Source organism: Rutidosis leptorrhynchoides, chromosome 6 (assembly GCF_046630445.1).
Source record: "Rutidosis leptorrhynchoides isolate AG116_Rl617_1_P2 chromosome 6, CSIRO_AGI_Rlap_v1, whole genome shotgun sequence".
NCBI classification, from domain to species: domain Eukaryota; kingdom Viridiplantae; phylum Streptophyta; class Magnoliopsida; order Asterales; family Asteraceae; genus Rutidosis; species Rutidosis leptorrhynchoides.
In genome coordinates this window covers 64,081,005-64,107,004 of record NC_092338.1, presented here as the reverse complement: position 1 = coordinate 64,107,004, position 26,000 = coordinate 64,081,005, and the positions used below count along the sequence as shown (strand labels likewise).

Genomic DNA, 26,000 nt, shown 5'->3' with positions numbered 1-26,000 from the left:
AATTATTGACTAATGAGGTTTTGCAGGCGAGTTCATTTGTTGATGAAGGGGGCAATGACCACAAATTGAATGAATCAAACCCTATTGTTTTGCTTGATTCTAAAGAATCAAAGATTATTGCTTACATAGACGAATCGCCGGCTACGGAATCTGAAACTGTGAAATATACTTATGATTATGGTGCAAGTTTTGAGGTAGATGATGATGATGATGATACTTCTCATATAGGATTAGGGTTTCGTGAAGAACCTGAAGAATTCCCTAGTGTGCTCGAAGCAACTCCAGTCATTGAAGCGAAAGAATATTCCCATTTTGATTCGTCATCCGCACACGAAATGGAAACCGACATGATTGATGATGATGATGATGATGATGCAGTTTCAGATGTCGATGCATCATCATCTCCGGTAACAAATTCCGGATTCTTATCAATTGGAGGGATGAAATTGTATACCCAAGATATATCTTGTGATGATAATGATGATGATGATGATGATGATAATGATGATGAAGATGATGATGGTAGGAATGACATTGAAGAAAGCTTAAACTCTTCTGAAACTGAAGATTCTTCTGATTCATCCGAAAGTGACGGAGCTTACAACAGCGATTCAGATATAAACGAAGAGATTGCAAAAGATTATTTTGAAGGGATCGGTGGGAGTTACAAAAGTGCAAATGTTGATAAATTAATCGGTCATCAAGTTCTTGATAGCTCAGATGATGATGAAGAAGATGATATTAATGGTGGTCGTTTTAATAAAATGTTAAAGGGTGTAGGTGGGATTGCACTTCAAGATGCATCAAGAGAATATGGCTTAAAAAAACCTCCCAAAAACAAAAGTCGAACAAAGTATAAAAAATCTGGAGGTGAAACTGATGATTGGTCTGCCATTGATGACCTCATGCTTGTCAAGAATTCAAGATCTCTGTATGGAAAAAAGAAACATGCTGGTAAGGTTCCCCAATCATGGCCTTCGAAAGCCGAAAAGAGTACAAATTTCCGCAGATTTTCAGGTAATTTATACATCTTTTTATACTGTATTTATGAGTATACCTTGTATTTCATACAATTGAATGATGACTAGTTATGTGTGTTTGCAGGTGAGAAGAAGAAACTACGTCAAGATAAGATTGCTACTAAACGTAGGGAGCGAATGATTAATCGCGGTGTTGATCTTGAGAAAATAAATTTTGTAAGGGCATACTGAATTTCTTAAGTAAAATAAATTATTGTATAAAGACTTATGAGCATTTGTTTGGTAATAAATACAGAAACTAGAGCAATTGGTGAAGAACAAGGGTGATATGACTTCATTTCAAGTCATGCACTCGCGTGATTCTGCCCAGGTTCCAAATCCCGCATCGTCTTCTTATCTTCCTTTTTTACCTTTTTTTTTCTTTTCTTTATATACTTAAAAGACTTAAACATCATTTACATAATGCTACCGCGCGATAAGTCTGAAATTTATTAGGTTCAAAGGCTAGCAGCAATTTATCGTTTACGAAGTGGTATTCAAGGTTCAGGCCGGAAAAGGTGATTCAAGTTTCTCATACTTTTCCCTGTTTTATTGTATTCCAAATTCAGATCTGCATCTTACCAACTCTCTATAGGAACCATGCAAAAGTAGTCATTGGTCATCTATAGAGGTGGCAAGATAGGCGGGTCGAGTGGATTGAGTAATGGGTCAATATAATGGGTTCTGGTTGAAATAGGTCACTTTCAGTATAGGTCGAAACAGACTTGTTGAATTGGGTTGACTTGCAGACACTTCTATTTCCATTATTAAGTTTTATAAAAATAAAGTATAAGTACTGTATTAATTATGTTAAAAGCAAAATTAGTCTGAATTGGGTTCACTTTATTCTATCCAGGTTTGTAACAGTTACACGGACACAACATACGGGTATGCCTTCATCAACTGACAGAGTTCGCCTCGAGAAGGTAAACAAAAGATTCTTTTTGCTTATATACAAGGTCAAGTATGTCCAATTTTTCATATTCTGACTATAAATTTTGTCTTTTAGCTGCTGGGAATAGATGATGACGAAGTTAACGATGTAACACCGGGTAATACACCTTCAAACAGGAAAAAGAAGACCGGTGTAAGCCCACTGGACTCAAAATCTGCCAAAACCAAAGCTTCTGGTGAATCATCAAGTAAGAATAAAAGGAGAGATAAAGACAAAATGGGCTCGTACGCGGCCCAGCCCGTTTCATTTATCTCGAGCGGTAACATGGATTCTGAGCCCGCAAAGACTATTGAGGTTGACCAGACTTTGACCAACACCAAAGTCGTTGCTAACTCATCAAGTTACGGTGCGTTTGAGATGCACACAACGGGTTTTGGTTCAAAAATGCTTGCAAAAATGGGGTACGTTGATGGTGGTGGATTAGGTAAAGATGGTAGTGGAATAGCGGAGCCCATTGAAGCGATCCAACGGCCCAAATCGCTTGGATTAGGAGCAACGGTCCCTGAAACGGGTCAAACATCGGAGCCCATGAAAGTGACGACACCGGTACCACAGAAACCGAAAAGGGTTGTTGGTCAAAGTTCAAAGGGCAGTGAAAGTAAGGGCAAGAGCAAATCTGGAAATGGTCAATTTGGGTCATTTGAAAAACATACAAAAGGGTTTGGGTCTAAAATGATGGCTAAAATGGGGTTCGTTGAAGGGATGGGTCTTGGGCGAGATTCGCAAGGCATAGTGCAGCCTTTGGTTGCAAATAGGCTGCCCAAATCTAGAGGTTTGGGTGCCAAGGGATAATTATTATGTTATTTAATTATTTAATGTTATGTTTGTACTTAATGAATCTGCTGGAATAATATCATTTCGAAGGAACTATTGAACCTGTATTTCGAACGCCCTTGTATTTTATGGGACGTGATGATAAAAGTGTTATTCCGCAAGATGATTAATGGAAATGTATGTTTTCAGATGTGGTACATTTGTTTCTAAAAACACATTTAACGCCAGGAAGCAATTTCGGTTTTATATTCGTTTAGTATGTGAACACATACAAACGTACAATACATGCATGTGGGAACAATATAACACATTTTCACGAAGTCGTAACAAACTAGATTGATCTTTTTAGTTTTCGTTATTATTTGGTTTGTAGTTTTGTTGTTTTTATTATCCATATAAAATGATTGATATAGCCACGTACATATGTTTTGTAGCGAAGGTGAAGAAGATTCATACATTGGCCATGGAATATGCTAATTAACGCCTCTGTATCAGAACTTTTTATTGATTTTGATTTCTTAATCATCTCAATATCGTCTAGTGGTAATCGATCAGATGTTCTCACAAGAGGTTTTGACGTACGTATCTTGGTAGGGAAATATGCAAGAAACGGTTAATGGAATTATATTTCGTGCATCTCAGTAAAAATATTCCACTTCTTTATGTAGTCGCTCGATTTCTTAATATTCTATGTACCCCTTCAAGAATACTCCCTAAATATGAGGCCCTTGGGCCTAGCAATATCGAGGAGCCCATCTGACATTGAGGTCATGAGTTCGAGTCCTCTTAGGATATTATTCTTGTAAAATTATATATGATGCGTGAATTTGGCGTTATAAAAGAAAAACAATACTCACTAAATCTTTTGCTAGACTTATTAATGTCAAAAAATAAGATATGCAAGAGGAAATTTTGTATCAGCCTAGTTAAGGATGATAGGTTGCAAACTATAAAGTGGTGCATATGTAAACCTTAGAGAGAAATTACGGAGTACTATTTTCCTTAGTATAATAACATCGTGTGTGTTTTGACTTGCGAGTAGCTAATTTTAGCATAACTGAACCTACACGAGTACATATATGAGGAACTATTATTCAGATGTGAACACTAGAACGACCCGTAGCAAGTACGGAGTAGCTGGGTGGTTGAATGGTTTGATTTTATTTACTTATTTATTTCCTTTTAGATGTGGATGACAAGTTTATCGTTGTGACGACTCTTTCATACATGGGTAGGCTTAGAAGTTGTTAATCACATAAAATGTCAAAAGAATATTAAAAATGCATAAAGGCCCATTCTGTAATAAGATTTCATTAGTCAGATAACATGTCAATTGTCAAGATTATAATGTTTTGTTTTCGTTAAATAAAACCAAAATGTATTCGACAATTTAAACATGATTGTTTAATTCAATTGTATAGGAGTAATATATATTCCAGTCCACTAAGTGGTCAGTCTTCATTTAAGATCTTTCACCCAAACAAAGGGATTATCACCAAAAAGCCCATTTTTTTGAACTTGTTTGCGTGAGAACCCATAAAAAAAAAGTTTGACAATTTGCCCTCGCAAAGAGCAAGATGCATCTTGCTCCCTTGCGTCCTTGCGACCTTAGTCACACTTGAGAGCAAGGAGCAAGGTGCCTCTTGCTCCCTTGCTCCCAGGTGGAAGCAAGGGAGCAAGATGCACCTTGCGTCCTTGCTTCCACTTAGGAGCAAGGGAGCAAGATGCACCTTGCTTCCACCTGGGAGCAAGGGAGCAAGAGGCAGTGAGGCACCTTGCGTCCTTGCTTCCACCTGGGAGCAAGGGAGCGAGAGGCACCTTGCTCTTTGCTCCTTGCTCTCAAGTGTGACTAAAGTCGCAAGGACGCAAGGCGTAAGGGAGAAAGAGGTTTCTTGCTCCTTGCGAGGGCAAATTGCCAAACTTTTTTTGTAGGCTCTCACGCAAACAAGTTCAAAAAAATGAGTTTTTTGGTGATAATTCCCCCAAACATATCTCGTAATCAATACTTATCTTTCTTTCCATCAAGACCATTCTTTATAAAGTTATATCGTAGTTAATTACCGATAATATGTTAACATGATTATGATTATTATACAGAAATATTACATTTTTAGGGTGTGTTTACTTTTTTCTTATTTAAGTATTTCATGGATATTAAAAGAGTACTATGTGCTCATTTTCGTAAACACCCTTTTTCCATTTCAAAATAGAGATGAAAATAATCATACTTATAGCGACGTCTACCTAATATTAAATGTGGATTTGCGACATACCAAATTTTAAGGTTTTTGTAAATGTAACTCGGTGATGTTAAGAGTTTAGCACCTCCAATGTTAATGTGATTTTATCGTTTGGCAGTTTCATTCGAATCAAGAATCATTTTAACTAGTTACTATTATTATTATTATTATTATTATTATTATTATTATTATTATTATTATTATTATTATTTTGAAAGACAAAGAAACTCCTAGCAACATGTTAAAAGATGAATTATAATTATAAAGTCAATTAAAAGAGAACAATCAGATTAAATCGAAAAGCATACATTAAGCTAAATTTATTAACTAATGATGCTTAAATCATTGAGCTTTGTAAAGATATCAAGACGTCAATCACCATATCACCATATCATATCAATCACCATATCATTGAGCTTTGTAAAAATATCAAGACGTCAATCACCATATCATCTTGTAATGATAAATTAAAAATTACGTATCAAAGTTTTTAAGATAAGCTTATTTTAGAGCACGTATTTTCAATCATATAGCAAAAATACTATTGTTAATACCTTTAACTTTTAGTTCCGTACTCCCTAGCCAGTTGTAACGCTAGATACAACGACAAGAAGATTTTGAACACCACCACAATACTTTAATGTTTTGGAGAAATATCATATTGACATTTTATCTTATGTCGACACATGCAATTAAATGCAAAATTATACGTTCAAAATTATGGTGACGATGTGGCTTCGAGACAGCCGTGCCTTTACGATATACGAGTACATATTTTTATTTTTATTTAAGTAGCCGACCAGATAATCTAACTTAATAAATAATCAATCAATTAATTAGTTATCTGAATATCATAATCAAGTTACACAACCTTATATTAAATTAAATATTAAATATAATAATTATATTAAGGTTAGTGAATAACGAGAGATTTTTTTATTTGAAAAACTAGCCTTTTTTATAAAATCGCCAAAATACATCATCAAAATTGCATCACCAAAACACCAAAGTTCACTAGAGCTAACTATAAATACATCAAAAGAAAACTCCACAATTGAACTAATCCTTTAAATAACTAATCTCCAATATTTCCAAATTGGTGAGTAATGGGAAAATTGAAAATTATTCACTCAAACTCTTAAAAAGCCTACAAAAACTACTGTGTCATCTGACCACACTCATTAATAGAAAATTGAAAATTATATACCTTTCTATATAATCCTAAAAATAAAATGTTATGAAGTCATTTTCAGTCATTCACAAAAAATGTATATTGAAGGTATATATAATTTTCATATTTCATATGAGATGTACATGTAATTTTACCTCTTTTAAATTGCTTTCAACAAATGGTATTTCATCCGTTTTTTACTTTGAATTAGGATGCTCTCAACGGTTCTTACTTGGTGGTCGTCAAGCCTTTAGCTCTCCTGGACACCAATGACAACGGTTAGTTCAGGGGCCGCCCAGCCTTTAGTCCTCCTTCTCGTCCCTTTTTTAGTCCTTTTGTAAAATATTTGTGGACGGAGGAATATATTTATATGTGTGGTATCTTTTACTTCTTTAGTTGTACATTCAATTAATTAATTAATATAGTGGGTCCCAATTTATTTGAGGAAGTATGTCATTGTTTGTGGTGTTTAGTCATGAGTTAGTTTTGAGAAGGAAGTGTTAATGTGACGCTGATATGACGGCTAGTCCTGAGGAGGAATGAGTGTCACCATTAGGAGCACTCTTATAAAATCAAGCTTATTCTTTTCATTGTATAGAGAAAGAATCCATAGAAATGATTTTTTGTTACTCCGTATTTATTTGTATATTAACATTAAATGTAATATTGATAAGGTGGAGTCCACTAAACTATTCAGTCATTTAGTTATTAGATTATAAAGTTTAGTGTTTAGCATTTATTAAGCTTTTTCATAAGAAGTCATTTTTTTTCAAAAAACAAAAGTTTTATTAACACGAACCCAATAAAGGAGAAAACCCATTACAATGAAACAAAGACCCGACAATGTATATCAATACAAGTACAACGCGATCTAGAAAAAACACGAGACAAGGCGAAGCAAGTTGCGGAGAGAGCAACTACTAAATGTGTTACATTAGACAAAACAAGACCATGGATCTGAGATCCAACCTAGCCAATCCAACTTTCGATTCTTAATACGACTAGAAATCTATTTAAAAGACTTGTGTTGTATTTCCATTAAACCCGTAGGACCGCTCCACGAAGAGTTAGCAAACACCTTTTGATTTCGATTATTCCATATCATATAACCGCATGCCCATTCAATTGATTGTCAACTACTCGACCATAATGGGGATAAGGGGCGATTACATTTGCCACGAAAGATTTCGTTAATGCTCAAGTTTGATACCGCACCTAAACTGTCATACCCCCAAATAAGGTCGGGGAAATATGACTTCACAATATCACAACACAAGTATGTATAAACGAGAACGACTCTAAATGAGACGTTTTATAACAAAATTTGAATTTGCAGCGGAAATATAATAATGTGTTACATAATGAAACTCATATGTAATTAACAAATGATAAGTCTAATATGTGGACTCCAATGCAACAGCTAACTAAGCATCATAGGGCAGCACACAAGCTAATCTTCACCTGAGACAAACATGCTTAAAGTGTCAACACAAAGGTTGAGTGAACATCATAGGTTTAACAATCATAATAAGTTTTAGACCACAAGAATTAGTTCAAAACATCAAAATATTCAATATGCCATGAGTTATAATATCGAACTAAACATTAACCCCTGACACTGTACGGGTGTCGGCAATCATTATTATGTACCCCCTTGATGATTACGCCAATGAGTAGAGACGTCACTCTCAATAGGCCTACTCACAATAATTAAGCTTGCAAAATTTCAATTCCAGCAATTAACGATATTATGGCGGGGATTTGCATGTAAAAATAAATACATGTTTAATAAAAGTCTCACGAAATTGCATATCAAATAGTTTAGGTACTTGTGTCTAAATTATAAATCATTTAAAAGCAAGCATGTGTCTCACCCAAAAGTTCAAAACAAGTATATAAAGATAGTTAAAAAGTGAGGCTATGAAGTTCACCTTAGTAGCAAGCAAGAAATTCCACGCAAGTAGTATGGACGGAGTATGTAATCGGAGATCTCAACCTAGAGATATAATGTTTAATTAGTTAATGTCTAATAGACATAAAGTTTGTTTATTAATATAGCAAACTATATTAACAGTGACGGTTTTTGAGAAAAGTTACTATTTCTCAAAAGTTTCTATATTTGGAAACCTACTATTTATGGAAAGCTTCCACTTATAGTAAGCTTCTAGTTTAAGAATGTTCGGGTTATAATTCTTAACAAAGATGTTGTACAATCTCGTCCAAACTTCGTTGCTAACATGCAAGTCACTCGAATGATCTATTGTTACCGAGCGGCCCAGGATCTCTTGACCAGAATCTAAGTCATGGCATTCGAGATCCACAAACGTCCCATTATGGTACCAAGGATCACCCTAGGCCACAAGTAGCGGTGATGTTTGTAGCCTTTGTACGCTATCTTTAATTATAACCTTCACGTTATAAGTGTATACACATAACCAGTTTATTAAGATACTTATTAGTTATATGTATATAGGTGATAATGTACTTAGTGAAATTAAGTGTTACTATATAGATTAGTGTGTAAGTTATAATAATAATAGTAGTATTATTCTTTAATTAATCAACTATTATTTAATCTTATCATTATATGTTACATATATAGAGATACACCTATGTGATACATACATACATATATTCTTATTTATTTTCATATATATGTTTATAGCTATGTGATATATGTATATATTATATGTAAGTGTTAAATATACATAAGTGTAAGATGATACATATATATATATATATATATATATATATATATATATATATATATATATATATATATATATATATATATATATATATATATATATACACTTATTACTTTTCTTATTATTTTTACTAATCGTATAGAACTTACATAATACACATTCATACATGCATACACACGTACATGTACATACATATATACACATACATATACACGTACATCCACAATGTATACATGTACACACATACGTATGCATGCATGCATGTATATCTTTTTCATTACACATTACTAATCATAAAATCATAGCTTTTTATCATAATCAAAACCTAATAACATTAACATTCACCAACCCTAATCTTTATTAACCATATGTATTATCCAAAACTTATAACCCTAATCTTTTTAATCATACTTAACTCATATTCATACTTGTTTATATTCACTTACATAAAATCATAATCATTATCATTATTCCTACAAGATTCATGATCTTAATCTTTTATTACACCTAATCACAACCTAATATCTTATTAACATAATCAATACATATTCATAAACTTTATCTTATTACTTCATATTCAAGATCATACTCTATATCATAATCATAATACTTTTAATTACAATCTTGTTAATCAACATACTTTCATTATTTCTTTTATCTTTTTAACCATCACCCTTATTCTTTAACAAGTTATTAATCTTCATATTCATACTTATCCTTATTACTTTTAATTTAACAATCACATAATCTTTTATGATACCTTTAATCTTATTAACTTAATAACTAATCATACTCATTATGTATTCATTCACATCATAATTCATTAATAATACTTAAACATCTTAAAAGTAATTTATCCAAAAGCATGATTAAACTAGGGTTGTAGTGACTACCTTAATAAGAGTAGAGACTAAGGATGATGATGATGATGCGAAGCAGAAGCAGAATGCAGTAGCAGCAACAATTCGACCCAAAAGAGGGTGTCTTGGGTCTGAATAGCTCGACATAAACAGCTGCAACACAGCAGCAACTTTGGATGATTTTTAGGACTGTTTTGGTTCACAAATTGCAGCAAGAAACAAGCAGGATTCATGGCGTTTGTGTGGCAAAAACAGAAACTAATTACAGCAGCAACAAAGGTCGATTGCAAGCTGCAGAAGGTGATCGAATGGGCTATTTTGGTGGGGTTTATGGTCGACTAAAAAAACTGTGATGGAAAGGTTTGGATGACGATTTGCAGGAGGGTTTGGGGGTGGTTGTTAGTCGACACAAGAAGGCTGGAAAGAAGCTGCAGGTTGTCGACTAAAATAAGGATTTGGAGGGTTTTCTTGGCGTAAATTTGTGATGCAACAATTAGAAACACTTGATGCCTTTTATAGTGGTGTTTACTTGATAATCAAGCATTTAGATGAGATTAGGATGGGATAGTTTGAGGTTAATTAGGATTCTAAACTTAGGATTAATCTAGGATTGAATTTGCTAAATAATCAAGTTTAGTTTCCTAATTTTTTTTTAATACAAAAACTGACCCATATACATATTATTCATATTTATTTATTTATTTTTTTTAAATCGGCATTTATGTATTTATTTATATATACTTTATATATATATATTTTTTAAATTAAATTTTATTTAAATTAAATTTTATTTAATTATTAGACCCTAACTTTTATTAATTTTTATTTGGTTCCAATTAGTTTTTAAATTTTATAAATGTCACCATTTAATATTATTACATATAATTTATATTATTAATTTAGTATTAGGGTTAGGGTTTAATATTAAATATTAAATGGTATTAGGGTTTAACATTTAATGCATTGGGTTAGGTTTAGGGTTTTAAATAATATTAGGGTTTAGTATTTATTACTCCTTTTATTATATCCGAATAACAACCCTAATGCTAATACACAGAGTATGACATTGAAACCCTAAGGGCAATTTGGTAAATTCAAAAGAGAAAAGTGAGGGTTGTTATAGTACCTCCCCATTAATTTAAACTTCGTCCCGAAGTTTCAGTAAGACTTCTCGGATGCATCAATGTTTAAGAAAATATGAGGATATTTCCGCTTCATCTGGTCTTCACGTTCCCAGGTATACTCGGGGCCTCTTCGTGAATTTCGACGGATCTTAACAACATGAATAGAGCTTTGTTTCAAACGTTTAACCTCACGATCCAGAATTTCTATAGGTTTTTCGGTGAAGTGCAATTAATGCGAAGATCATTCAAGGGAATAACAAGTATGTCATCAACAAGACACTTTTTAAGATTCGAAATGTGAAATGTATGAACTTTAATTAACAGGAAGTATTGACTAAAAATTACCATTCGGTCAACGTTTTGTTAAAGCAAAGTTTACACTTAATTACAGTGGGGATCTACTTGAGTGATAGCTTATATTGAATGAAATTTCAGCTAAAAGAGCCTGGGTGATTAGAATATCTAGTCTTATGGACTTCATCCATGACTCGTTCTCGAAAAATTTCTGAATAGCGGTGATTTTTATAGTATCGACATGTATTCCTTCATTATCAACTACATGTCCAAGAAATTGTACGGTTCGCAACCAAAGTTCACACTTGAAAAACTTGGCATTCAGTTGTTCGTTCTTTAAGAGCTCTAGAATCAATCGCATATGTTAGTCCCTAATGAAGCCTAGATCGAAGGTTTGTGAGTTGATTAGTGGGTTGAAAGTATTAGTTATCAAGAACACATGAGAGAAAGGATAAGATGATTTAGTGCAAAATGGATAACTAGATACAATAGTTGTGGGGAGGTTGTTTATATATGACAACCTCCCTGGTTACAAAAGTTACATAGTTACCATGGTAAAACAGTAAATAAACTACATATAAAAGATAAAACCGTGTGCCACTAATCTATTACATAAACAATTGTCAGCAATCTCCCCTTGGCGTGCGGTTTTCAAAAAAAAATATCATCTCCAGATCATCAGCTCTGACTTGCACCTTCTGAGGCCTTTCTCTTGGCTTCTTCCTCAGCTCTCATCGCTTTAATCACATCACATCCTGGTGTGTAGTTTCTTTCATAATGTTTGGGAATGATGAACTATTTGAGACTGGTGATCTTGTATTCAAATCGTGGTACATATTGAGAACCCGTGAAGTAGTTCTTTTTCCTGTTAATCCCTAACGAAATATCAAATTGCCTCATGTACAGCCTGAATTCAAGAAGTTCATTGATGTGATTTGCCATCTCGTTCGTCATCAGCTTTTGATAGTTCCCTATGTTCTCTATTCGTTTGCAAATGTCGAAGAACTTTAGAGCACGCTTGAGGGTTCCATCAGAGTATTTGGGCAGCTCGGATTTGCGAATAAAAATGGGCTTTTTGATTTTGTTGCGAAAAATGAAGCCTTCTTCAGGGGCGTCCAAGCAATAACATATCTTGAATTGAGACAAATCCAGAGTATCGATGGTTTGATTAGGTGTGAAGAGCAGAATCTTCTTTCGAATAGATTCGACACCTAGCTGCAGATCATATTGAGAAGCCAGTTTAATTCTATCTTTCATGAACCTTCTCACCCTTTCGATTGCCATTTCGATAACCCAAGTCTTTCTTATTTTGTTTCTCAACCAATTGTATAGAAACAATACGTCAGCCGGATTGAGTTCAACCAGATCATACTCCGAGAACGTGTATTCATGGTCATTTGAACGAATTACTCTAAAAAAGTGTAGTATACACTCTCTTAGATAATGATCTGCAGAACACACTGTTTATGACGATAATCAGATTCTCTTTCTGGTCTTCCATTTCAAACTCATCCCAGTTCTTATAAACCCTCCTTTGGTAACGGTACATTATCAACTTTTTCTTGTCATTGAGAAAATCATAACACCCGATTGGTTTGAACCTTTCAGCTACTGGCACATTTTTGAGTTTATCTTCACTTACGAAGATCCTATAAGCTTGTTCCTCCAGCCAACAGCCCTGTAATACTTCTTCAGATTGAGGTTCACCAAGTTTGATCGGAAGTGATATGTGTTTGTTGAATTCTCCATGTTGAGGATCAGATGACGTGGATTGATCAGGAGGTGGTGGAGCAGTTGGTTTGGGAAACCTTGGTGCAGGTTCACCGGTGTATTCCTGAGTGACAAACCGGTTAAATTCATTCAGCTCTTCCTCGTCCGGAGCTTCTAAGTTTACGTAATTTTCTTTAGTGAAAGCTCCTTCAATGACCATAGTAGGTTGGGGTTTCAAGTTTGTGAAGTATTCTTCCTCTTCTTCTTCTTCAGATTTTGGGATGATAAGCTGTGGTGCAGATGTGATGATTGTTTCAGACTGAGAGGTGATGGGTTCGATGTCAGGATTTGTGTACACCACCATAGCAAGGGAGGTTTCGGCTGAGGTAACCACTGCTTTAGACATATCGATTTTGGTTTCAACTTCTTCTTTGACATCAACAAACATAACTTCATCAAAATCATCTTCATCATCAGAGTTGATTATGATCACGTCATGTCCTTCGGGGGCAACATCATCTTCTTCTACTGTGTAATCGATCCCTTCGACCATTCCTTCAGGCATGTCAGAGTCATCAACAATTTCTTTCCCTTTCCTGGAAGAGCTAGGTGAAGTTTGTGTTTGACTGATAGATTGAGTGATATGCACAGTGGATCTTCCTCCGATATTCTCCCCCTCATGTTAGCCGTCGGAATCGGGGTCATCATGTCGCCTAGAGGAAGATGGTTGATCAACACAACACTGGATTGGTTCAAGTACTGGTGGATAATTTGGGATGAGTTGAAGAGAGTTGAGAATACCAAGGATAGTTTTCCTGATGTAGTCACCTTCAGAAAGATTAACGGAGAGAAGATAAGCGTGGAATTCGTTTTCCCGTTGAATGTACGTGAGATTTGGTTAATGAGTGACAATCTGGGTAATAGGAGATGATGTCATGATTGGAGGTGATAATGGTGGTGGGGAAGCATTGAGATCAGGTGGTGGTGATGTTAATCGTGGTGGTGAAAGAGCCATGGAGATAATTGGTGAGGATGTGATGGATCCCTGCAAAGAGGTGTTAGTGAAAACACCCTGAGATTCTTGACAAAACTCAGTTATCACCACTGTTGAACTGGAGAGCTGAGTAGTGAGGCCTGTTGGAACAGGACTTCCAAGCGATATTAGAGAGGCAATTTCCGGAGATTTGCATGTCTCTACGCTTGTTATGGCAGTCTGAGCTATAGACACTGAACGTTCGGTATACGATTGCGCCAAATCCCTACGAGCACTAGACACATTTGCAAACTGTTTTTGGCGAATCTCATCTAAAGTTGCTGACTCTAACTCATATGAAACAGATGTTTGTGCATCTGAGTGGCTTCCTAGTGTTTGTGGGGGGCTAACGTTTTCTTTTTGCCCCTTCTCACTCCCGGTCCGCACATCCTCTCTTGATTTTTCAACCCCACCCTCATTACCATCCTTATCACTCCGATCAATATCGTGAAGAACCTTCTGGAGTTGTTCAGAGGTTACCTGCTTTGGTTTTGATTTTCTTTTAGGCCTATTTTCACCCTCAATTCTTTTCCCCTCAAGTTTTCTTTTCTTTGACCCTCGCTTACTAGACCCCTCACCAGGTGTCCTATCAGCTCCTTGGGCAAGTTCCCCGGGTGGTAGGGGATCCATAGGAGCTCTTATCTCTCTTAAGTAGATCATTATTCTTGGATCATCTCGTGGTCCGAGATTTAGTAAATGAGCATGTATGAGTTGAGCTTGAACATTCTTGGACCCTATTTTCTTTTGAATATATGAGATATATTTCTGCTCCACAAGTGGTTCAACCCGATCTCTAGGGATAGGTTCTGGAGTTCTGATGTTGTCATCAATGATGCCTGAGAGAATGTTTGCATAGAATCTCTGAAATTGAATGTATGATAGGAGAGGTGTTGAGTGTATTTCTATCATGCGATCCCAGATAACTCGGCTAAAATCAGCAATTGGCAGGAACACGATTCCATAGAAGATCTTTAACAAGAAAATGGTGATGTGGTCGGATCCAGTCTGCATCGGGTTGAAACATCGGTTAACAAATGTATACAGTACTGCCCATCGTTGTGCCATACGTTGTTTTTTGAATGCTCTTATCTTTGTGACCTCTCCATCATATCCAAGTTGTTGTACGGCTGCTAACATCTCATTCTCGGAAGGGAATGCATCATATTCAGCTCTTGCAAGGATGCCTAAGAATCTTTTCATGTCAGTTAGAGTGAATGAGACTCTCCGATCAAGGTTTTGAGTGACTATAAAGGAAAAGGAGTCAGGGGTGTCATCAACAGATGGATGGTAAGTCATGGTGTCTCGCATCAAGAGAAGCTGCCGCTCAGAAGCATGCTCGAACTCAGTGAATACGTTGCGCATTGGGTGGTTTAGCAATATGGGGATCCAGTAGTCACATGGGGTGGGGACATCTTCATCGAAAAAGGCATTGTTCGACATTGCTATTGTATCATGAGCATGGTTAGTTAAAACACAGTTCATATGGTGTGTTTGAAAAAGGTTGTGTCAAAAACATTTAATTTTAATTAATTTTTTTAATTAAAAATTTGTCAAAGACAGTTTTAATATATTTCCAACCCTTAGAAAAATTTTGAACAGGAACACTTTTCGAGCAAGGGAAGGTTTTCAAGCAATAGTGGGTTTTCGAGCATGCACTAGTACTCATTTTCAGACAGGTTTTCAGACAGAGCATTTCGAGCAGGGAGTTTTCAGGCACTACACAATTTTCAGGCACACTTTTCAGACAAAGATTTCGAGCATAGAGTTTTCTGTCAGTACTCAATTTTCATACGTGTTTTTCAGACAAAATATTTCGAGCAGCAAGTTTTCAGTCATTGAACATTTTTCAGACAGTAAAGGTTTTCAGTCAGAATACATTTTCGAGCATCAAGGGTTTTCGAGCACTCGAAAACATGAAGTTTTTGAGCACTCTGTCTGTTTGAATACACATTCATCACTTAGCAGAAAAATCAACAAATTAGGCCAAATAGAGTTTTAACGAGTGAAATCTATGATAAACCTAACTCGATCAAAAGCATGAATTAAGGCTAGACATCAGATATGCTCAGATTTACTCGTGAACCCTAAAATTGACCCCTTTTCGAAATTGAAAGGACATAAGCATCTAACAATGGATTAGAGGAAGTAATCATGTTCTATTTATCACAGACAAGAACCCTAAGTCAATTTATCATAACAGATTTGCTTTAAAGGTACAATTGATCAGTTCAAGTTCTTAGGGTTCGATACCCCTGTACACACAAAAACAGAGATTCATCAAATAAACATGCAAATCATGGCATTTTTGTGTATTTAAGTGATTATAGAGACTATAACTCTTCTACGAGACAACAAATTTAACCACAAACACATGAATTTAAAGAAAAAATACCGATTTAGTTTAAGTGTGAAGAAGGTGAACAGTGATGATGACGAGGGTGTTCCTAGAGAGCAAGTGGGCCTTGAATACAGTAGTTTTAAAGTGAGATTTGAAAGTGATGGGTTAAAAAGTGAACTTTCATCCTTATATAGACATATGATGACTGAAAAATTAATTTTCAGTCAGTTTTGCTCGAGAAACAATAAGTTCAGATGCTTTGTACGAAAAATTACACTTTATGCACAGTTGCTCGAAAACCTTCACCATAAGAATTTGCTCGAAAACTTTAGGCAGATTTGGATTTTAAGAGGGTTTTGGTACAGCATGATAACCTTTAAGAATTTTAAGAAATTCTGTGAAATAATCAAGTTAGTGTTTAAACTTTAATTATTTTTCAAAGTTTAATTTTCTCAGGTTTTAACAGTTAGTCAGACCAGGAACCATGAGGCAGTCATATAGACACATCCTCTTAAGGCAGTCACAAGGACACATCCTTCGTCATTTGTTGACTGTGAGTTTGAGGCAGTCATATAAACACATCCTCTTGAGGCAGTCACAGGGACACATCCTCCATCATTTGTTGACTGAGATTTTTGAGGCAGTCATTTAGACACATCCTCTTGAGGTAGTCACAGGGACTCATCTTCCGTCATTTATTGACTGAGATTTTGAGGCAATCATTTAGACACATCCTCCTGAGGCAGTCACTGATATCGGGCAAAAAGTCACGTTTTTAACCCCTAAATCAGGCCCTAAAACAATAAAGATTAAAACTTTATCAGTAAAATTATCGTTTTTTCGGTTGATTTTGTAGATTAAGTAATTACAAAGGCGATGCGAAAATAATCAAGTAAAACGGAGCTAAAACGAAGATTCTAGAGCGAAAACGGTGAAAGACAAGAAATCAAGTTACGATCCAGTGAATCAAGCCTGATCAGCAGACCATACGGCCTGCCATACGGCCTGCCATACGGCCTGCCACTATGGAAACGCCCTGCCATATACGTGCCACCACACGAGCCACCATGCGGCCTGCCAAGCATACGGCCTGCCAAAAACGTGCTGCTATACGCCCTGCCATACGCCCTGCCAGGCGTATGCAGGTAAATTCTAAGTCTATTTAAAGGGCCTTTCTCCATCCATTCCAACACACACTCAACTTGAAATACAATTTATATTTTCAATATTTTTAGTATTTTTTAGTAGTAGTTATCTTAGCTTTTATTTTCCGGAGGATATCCCGGCGAGTCCCTGCGATCCCGGGCAGATTAGTTCGGCTTTTTCAGGTTTTACTCGAAACGCTTGTCTTTTGTATTAAACATGTATTATTATCTTTTATGTTTAATAATGCGTTTCGATATTTCCATGATAGCTTAATTTATCTGTATGTTGCCATGATAGAAGTTTGAGTTAGCGTAATTATGTTAATATAGTACGATTACTGTTATAATACAGAACTAGGAAGTCTGATAGATTTGTATGCTAGCATATTAAGGATTGACCAACTTAGGTTGTGATCAGGACTTGTCCACCTATATGAAATTAGCTACTTCATAGGATTAAGACCCCTGGTTATACTGTATCTGAAGATTCTATGAACTCGGTATGGCCGGAGTTCCCGAGAGGCATCTAATGCACTTTTAGGACACGGAACCTAGGAATTGAGACATGAATGACCTAGTATGCCTATTGGCTGTTCTAAAGAGACCTCTTAGGAGCTGTTAAGATCTAGTTAGTGCCTCTACTGTATGAACCAAGCCTATTTCATGTTCTTGTCTGATTGTTGCCCTAGGTCTTAGTCATATCAACTGTTTAGGTACTTATTAGGTTTCTATCTGCTTTACTATCAGTATATTAACTGTAATGCTGTATAATGTTTGATTTGTTGTGATCTCACTAGTATGATGAAATGGTTGTTAGTTTTCATTTAAGGTTTTGCCAACTTAAACCCAACGACTCCTTTCGTTTGTGATCAGTGTTCAATCAACACGGCACGTTGTTATTCAGTTATCTGAACTGATAACGAGGGTTAGGATTAGAGCTTAACTCACTAATAAACCTAGTACTCTACTGAGGATAACCTCTGAGGTATTGTTACACTTCAGTTATACGACCAAGTGACATACTTCTCACTGCTCAAAGAGAACTCCGAGAGTTCAGAGATAAGTAGGTCTGTGTAATTGGCTCATCCAATCAGATCAACATCAATCCAAGCATAGTCTTAACATAAGCATAATTACCTTTCCCTAACCCAATACTGATATCTTGGTCAACATTTCCTTGATCTGCATACTCCAGATATCCTCCCACTTTATTTACCTTTTCTCCATTTAGGACCTTTAGATAAAATCAACTACTATCTTTTATCCAGGTAATTTAACTAAAAGACAATTATCCACTTGATCTTCAATTCGTTAATCAGCATAAAATTCGACACTAGGTTAACTTACACCTTCTACACCTTAGAAAGTAAAGTAAATTTAGGCCCCGTAAAATATAAATAAACGAAGACGCTGTGTGCTACCGAATCGGACACCGTGCGACCTAACGACACTACACAAAATAAAAAAAAACCGTCCGTTAGTGGCATATCAGTAGTTGACCTTCTTCTTGGCGCCGCTGCTGGGGATCGAATATTTTGATCGAGAAAGATTTTAAACTGACAAAGTATTGTTTGGTGGTGTCTAAGAAAGACAATTATACACGGACTTGGTTATTGGATTTTCCGAACAGTCTCCAATTATATTGGAACCAAAAGGATCCTGTCTCTTCGTAGTTGGCCTGGCCACCTCGATACAAGTAATCTGTGAGAAGTCCTATCAGTTAAGATATCCGATCTGGTTAGCGACCGAATTTCAAGAATAATTGTTTTTATTAAATTATCGATTCTTTTAGTAAATTAATATTTTCTAAAAGTTACTTTTAAGTCTTTTTATTAACAGAAAATTAGAAAGAAAAAAAATGGAACAACAAGACACCCTTGCTTCTATGCATAAATCATGCTTAGAGGAAAGAGGAGGACCAATCACCTTAGGAACCGAAGGAATTCCTGAGATCAGTTCACACATGATTAAACTAGTCAGTATGATCTGTAAATTTCAAGGATTACCGACTGACGATCCTAATTTTTATATAAACAAATTTATCAGTCTGGTTGACTCTTTTAAGAAGGAATCAAACGATAAAAACATTTTAAAGCTTTATCTTTTTCAATATTCACTTTCTAAACACGCTTCAGCATGGTTTGACGCACTTAACCCGAATTCAATTCATACATGGGAGGATTTAGCCACTAAATTTCTAAATAAATATTATCCACCCTCCCTACAAACCTGTTTAAGAAATGACATCACTAACTTTTCTCAAAAACAAAATGAGTCATTGTGTCTAGCATGGAATAGAGTAAAGATGATGCTTAAAAGATGTCCGAATCATTTGTTAAGTCGGGCAGACATAGTCTGTACGCTTTACAATGGTTTGACCAAGGATGATAAGTCTCTCCTAGACATGGCCTCGCAAGGAAATTTCATGTCTCGAACAGCAGATGAAGCATGGGATCTCTTGGACACAATAGCTGCACTACAGGAAGACTGGAACAATGAAGCAGCTGAGAAGGATGATGTCTTCGCTCATATGGTAAAAATGCTGGAAACCAGGTTACAAGATCTCACCCTCACTCTTCAAAGTTTACAAATTCCTAAGAACTCCGATGCTACTAGAACCAATATAAGGTATCCTTACCCTAGATGGGCACACAAACAGCAAAATAGCTCGGATCATAATATAATTTTTCCATTGCACAAACCTACTCTCCACTCTAAGGAAATTTTAGCTGAATTTATGAAAAAGCAATACATGATAAACCTTCAAGTCATAGAATGCCAGAATAAGTTTGACACGTTGATAAAGACTTTTGAAGAATTAATCACAAATTTTCACCTTACGCTTAAACGTTTAACCACTAAAATTGATATATAGTGTAGTGAGTTTGATGCCCTAGTAATTACTAGAGGAGGAAAAGAAACAGCTGTCAATATACCCATACAAGATTTTTCTGATAAGGAACCTGTGCCAATTGACCCAGTCATCAATCCACCGGAACCTATCTCTCCTAAGGCTCCGGAAATCATTCCGCGCGCCCGCATACCTTTCCCAGGTAGGCTTAGGAAGGAAAAACAAGAAACACAATTTGCTAAGTATTGGGATATTATTAAGAATTTGCATTTGAATGTACGTCTAGTAGATGCTTTAGTAGAAATGCCAAACTGCGCTTAATTTTTCAAAGAACTGCTTTCAAATAAAGAGAGATTAAGAGAGATAGTTAGCTTGCCCTTAAGTGAAGAATGCTCGTTAGTGTTGCAGCATGGAATTCCCCCTAAGTTTGGAGATAAAGGAAGATTTACGGTACCTTGCTACCTGCAAGATGTCCAAATTAGCAATGCGTTAGCAGACTTAGGAGCCAGTGTAAACCTAATGCCCTATTCATTATTCAAGAAGCTAGGATTAAATGACTTAAGGCCAACCAGAATGACTATCCAACTCGCGAACAGATCAGTTAAGATTCCTCGTTGATTTTGTCATTATGGATATTGAGGAAGACACGAAGGTCCCACTCATTCTTGGCAGACCATTCCTAAATACTGCCAAGGCCGTAATTGACGTTCACGAGAAATCTCTAAAGTTGAGGGTTGGAGGAGAAGAAATCACATTCAATGTTGATCGCCTCATGAACCATCCTGCGGAAGAGGATGTGAATCTCTCTGATTCTTTTCAAGAACTCGTCAACGAATACCTGGAAGAGACTATGGCTATTTGCAGTCAAGATCAAATTTCTAAGGATCTGTTCTTTACACCTCCTGAAGGAAATCTCGACAACCATTCAGCCATAGACCTTAGTCATCCCATATCTCCCCTCTCTGAAAGTAACCTTCTTGGCCATACTATTCAAATAGCACTGCTAAGACAAGGCATTCCTTTACCTCTACTAAGGAGAAGACCAAATGAAGAGACAGATTTCATTCCGGTACATCAGGAACCCCAGTCAAGGGAAGACTGTGAGGAATTTTCCGAACCTACCTTCGAAACTAAAGAAGACGTTTCTGAAGAGGAAGCATTAAGGAGGATAATTTCCAGAAATGAAGAACAGATAGCATCAGTGACCGCTACTGAAGAATCAGAATTCCAGGAGAGGTACGACTCGTTAGACCGTAAGGAGATAGCTAGAATGAAGCCATCTATCGAGGAGCCTCCGGAATTGGAATTGAAAAAGTTACCCGACAATCTGGAGTATGCATTCTTAGAAGGAGAATTGCAACTCCCTTTGATTATATCAAAAGACCTCACGCCACAAGAGAAGGCGAAATTGATTCAAGTGATGAAATCACATAAGAAGGCAATTGCTTGGAAGATCTCCGACATCAAAGGGATCAGCCCCAACTATTGCACCCATAAGATCTTCATGGAAGATGATTTCAAGCCATCAGTTCAGAGGCAAAGAAGGGTCAACCCTATGATTCAAGAAGTCGTCAAGAAAGAAGTAATCAAACTTCTGGACGCCGGTCTGATCTATCCCATCTCTAATTTACCATGGGTCAGTCCTGTTCAAGTGGTACCCAAAAAGGGAGGGACGACTGTAATTCAAAATGAGAATAATGAACTTATTCCAACTCGGGAAGTTACCGGTTGGAGGGTTTGCATAGACTATCGTAAACTAAATGATGCAACCCGGAAGGATCATTTTCCATTACCTTTCATTAATCAAATGTTGGAACGTCTATCAGGAAATGAGTACTACTGTTTCCTAGACGGTTTTTTTGGCTACTTTCAAATTCCCCTCGATCCAAAGGACCAAGAGAAAATAACCTTCACCTGTCCTTATGGAACATTTGCCTATCGACGTATGCCCTTTAGGTTATGCAATGCGCCCGCTACATTTCAGCGATGCATGATAGCAATATTCCACGACATGATTGAACGTTGTATGAAAGTCTTCATGGACGACTTCTCAGTCTTTGGAAGTACCTTTGATTCGTGCCTATTAAACCTTGACAAGATGCTCACTCGGTGTGAAGAGTCAAATTTAGTTCTTAATTGGGAAAAATGTCACTTCATGGTAAAAGAAGGGATAGTTTTAGGACATAAGATCTCTAAAGCAGGAATAGAAGTTGATAAGGCTAAGATTGAGACCATCACTAAACTTCCAGAACCTACCACGGTAAGAGCAATAAGGAGTTTCCTAGGACACGCCGGTTTCTACCGACGTTTCATTAAGGATTTTCCAAAGGTCACACGACCTCTCACTCACCTCTTAGGAAAGGAAGTCCCGTTTATCTTTGATGAAGAATGTCGAAAAGCATTCCACTATCAGAAAGAACAGCTAACACATGCACCGATCATGATAGCTCCTTATTGGAGTCTACCATTTGAGATCATGTGTGATGCGAGCGATTTCGCCGTTGGATCAGTGCTTGGACAACGGGTAGATAAACACTTTCATCCAATCTATTACGCCAGCAAAACCTTAACCGGAGCTCAAGAGAATTACACTACCACGGAGAAGGAGCTGCTAGCCGTAGTATTCGCCTTCGACAAATTTCGTTCCTATCTTATCTTGTCCAAAACTACGGTCTATACAGATCATTCAGCCCTCAAATATCTATTCACTAAGCAAGATGCGAAACCGAGACTCCTACGATGGATCTTACTCCTTCAAGAATTCGACATCGAGATTAAAGACAAGAAAGGAGCAGAGAACATCGCAGCAGATCATCTTAGTCGTTTGGAAAACCCAACGATGGAAAAACTTGCAGAACAAGATATCAGAGATAAATTTTTGGAAGAACAGCTTATGAGTTTAGGACAAACTCACATAGGATCACAATTTAATGACACTCCTTGGTATGCCGACATGGCCAACTACCTAGTTTCCGGAGTTGTACAAAAGGGCATGAGTACCTCCCGAAGAAGGAAGTTCTTCAGGGATGCCAAGTACTACTACTGGGAAGATCCTTACCTGTTTAGAATTTGCCCTGATCAGATAATCAAGAGGTGCGTAGATGAGAAGCAAGTAGCAGGGATTCTTCACCAATTTCACCATGGACCAACTGGAGGTCATCATGGAGCAAATTTAACCGCAAGGAAAGTCTACGAATCAGGATTCTACTGGCCATCTATATTTCGAGATGCGCAAGAGCTTGTAAAGCGTTGCAACGCATGCCAAAGGGAAGGTAATATCTTTATGAAGAACGAGATGCCTAGGACTAATATCCAAGTTTGAGAGATCTTCGATATATGGGGATTAGACTTTATGGGCCCATTCCCAAAGTCTAACGGGAAAGAATATGTCCTCGTAGCAGTAGATTACGTCTCCAGATGGGTCGAAGCTCAAGCATTTCCAACTAATGATGCCAAAGTCATCACAAATTTCCTGAAGAGACTATTCTGCAGATTTGGAGCTCCCCGTGCGATAATAAGTGATAGAGGCACACACTTCTGTAACACTCAGTTTATGAAGGTGATGCAACAATACGGAGTTACCCACAAGACGTCTACTGCCTATCATCCGCAAACCAATGGACAAGCAGAGGTCACGAACAGAGCACTCAAAAGAATCTTAGAACGTACTGTCGGCCATCATGGAAATAAATGGGCCGAGAAGCTAGATGATGCTCTGTGGGCATTCCGGACTGCTTACAAGAATCCTCTAGGAACTACACCCTACCGAATGATCTATGGAAAAGCTTGTCACCTTCCGTTAGAACTCGAATACAAAGCTCTCTGGGCGCTGAAGACCTGCAACCTCGATCCCTCAGTTACCGGAAGACATAGAAAAATGCAATTGAACGAACTCGCCGAATTGAGAGACCAAGCATATGAAATGTCATACATCTACAAGGAACGAACGAAACTTACGCATGATGCCAAATTAATCCCTATAAAGTTTGCCCCTGGAGATAAAGTTCTTCTCTTCAATTCTCGGTTCAAGAAGTTCGCGGGAAAATTTAAATCAAGATGGAGCAGCCCATACAAAGTTGTACACGCTTTTCCCCACGGAGCCGTGGAATTGGAAGGACCTACTGGTAATTTCAAAGTCAATGGCCACCGGTTGAAAGCCTATTTAGAAGACCACGATATGGAGGAGCACCTCTTCTCCTTCGATCCATTCTGAAGATTTGACAAGGAAAAGTCGAGCTGTAATGACTTGATAAACAAAGCACTCTTGGGAGGCACCCCTTGCTTATCCTTTTTATTTCTTATTATTTTATTTTTAAATTATTTTCAGTTTTAAGATATTATTTCTGTACTAACAAACTAAGCGCCATACTTGCGCTTAGTGCTTACAAGTTTGTTGAATGTGTTTAGGCGCAATGCCAAGTTCAGGAGCATCAGCTTACATTTCCGTTCGCAGGAGGAGGACTCCTGTAGTTTACTCATCTGGAAGCAGTGCTGATCAGAACAGGCCATCAACAGGGCAATTAGGCCCAAGGAGATTAGTATTAGAGAGCGTTGAGGAAGACATCGGCACAGCACTGCCATCTCCTCCCGTCCGACGATCTAGACGTTTAGCCAGGAGACCGGTCGAGCATACACAGTTGCCAGATACGCATGAGCCACAGATGGTGATCCATTACGGAGCTACTTTGATTGACCCTGATGTTGCATGGGCACTACTCTGAGATCAGCAGAGCCTTTACAAAGCTCTAAGAGCATACCTCCGGCGTGAGGGGATGCCACGTACTCTGGGCCCATCTTCATTTAGGCTAGCACGCCGTGTTCAGCCAACACGACAGTCTACGCCCGGGCATTCCACACCAGCTTCAGTTCACTCTGTTGCCATGCCTATACACACTACTCCTACTCCCATCGTGCCGCCTGCCTCATTTACATAGCCAGTTCCAGTTGCTGAGTTGCCAGAGGGTTGTCATTTAGTCACTATTCCTATTTCAGTGGAGCCGCCAATGGCCCAGGCATTTGAGATCACTGGGAGCATGCCTAACGAGGAGCTTTTCCCAGACTTATCCCACCTGGAGATTCCAACAGACTTATGTCTATAGTCTTTACTAGGCCCTGAAATGGATATAGGGCCGCCTTTCAAGCACATGCCAAACCTGGAGGATGACGTTTTCAGATACTTTGCAGAGCCGACACACATTGACCAGGATAGTATCCCATAGACTACTTTATCTTTATTTTATGTTTTAGTTTTTATCTTTTTGAAGCATTGTATAAAAAGTTATATATAGTGGAAATGCTGCCTTTCTCTTTGTGTTCTTCATGCAGAAATATTATTAAAAGAGACTGGTATGTAGGAGATGGACCATAGGAGGGCCCAATGCTAGGAAAGTAACACGACCATAGGGAAGTAATCCTTCCTCAAACCTATTTCAATTATAACGCACTAAAATCTCTTAAGTGTGGGGTAACCCCCGCAACGAACTTAGAATTTTAGAAGTCATGTCCTTAATTCATATAGCATAAATATTCTTTCGAGAGAACATTAGGGACAATGTTCTTCTAAGTGTGGGGTAATGGGTAAGGTTTGTAAGGTCGAAGTTTTTAAGTCAAGTAACCATAAAACGCCAGGTTTTGAAAAATTCTTTTGTCCAAAAGTAATTAAGCAATGGATATTGGGTAATTTTGAAAAATTCTTACTTTGTTTTTGCCCAAAAGATCTAATAAAATTGCTAGAAATCGGTTTTCGAAACATTTATTAGAACGGAACGATTAAGCTGA

The 26,000-nt window shown here is 37.1% G+C and overlaps 1 protein-coding gene across 1 annotated transcript; it reads left to right on the top strand.

The window, feature by feature from the left end:
- Positions 1–5: 5 nt before the first annotated feature.
- On the top strand, positions 6–2,940 carry LOC139853703 (uncharacterized; the record flags this gene model as incomplete). Its single annotated transcript, XM_071843070.1, has 6 exons — positions 6–1,017; positions 1,105–1,196; positions 1,276–1,350; positions 1,476–1,537; positions 1,876–1,945; positions 2,029–2,940. Coding segments are annotated over 6 exons (2,049 nt in total), but the record flags the coding sequence as incomplete, so codon positions are not given.
- Between the last annotated feature and the right edge of the window lie 23,060 nt (positions 2,941–26,000).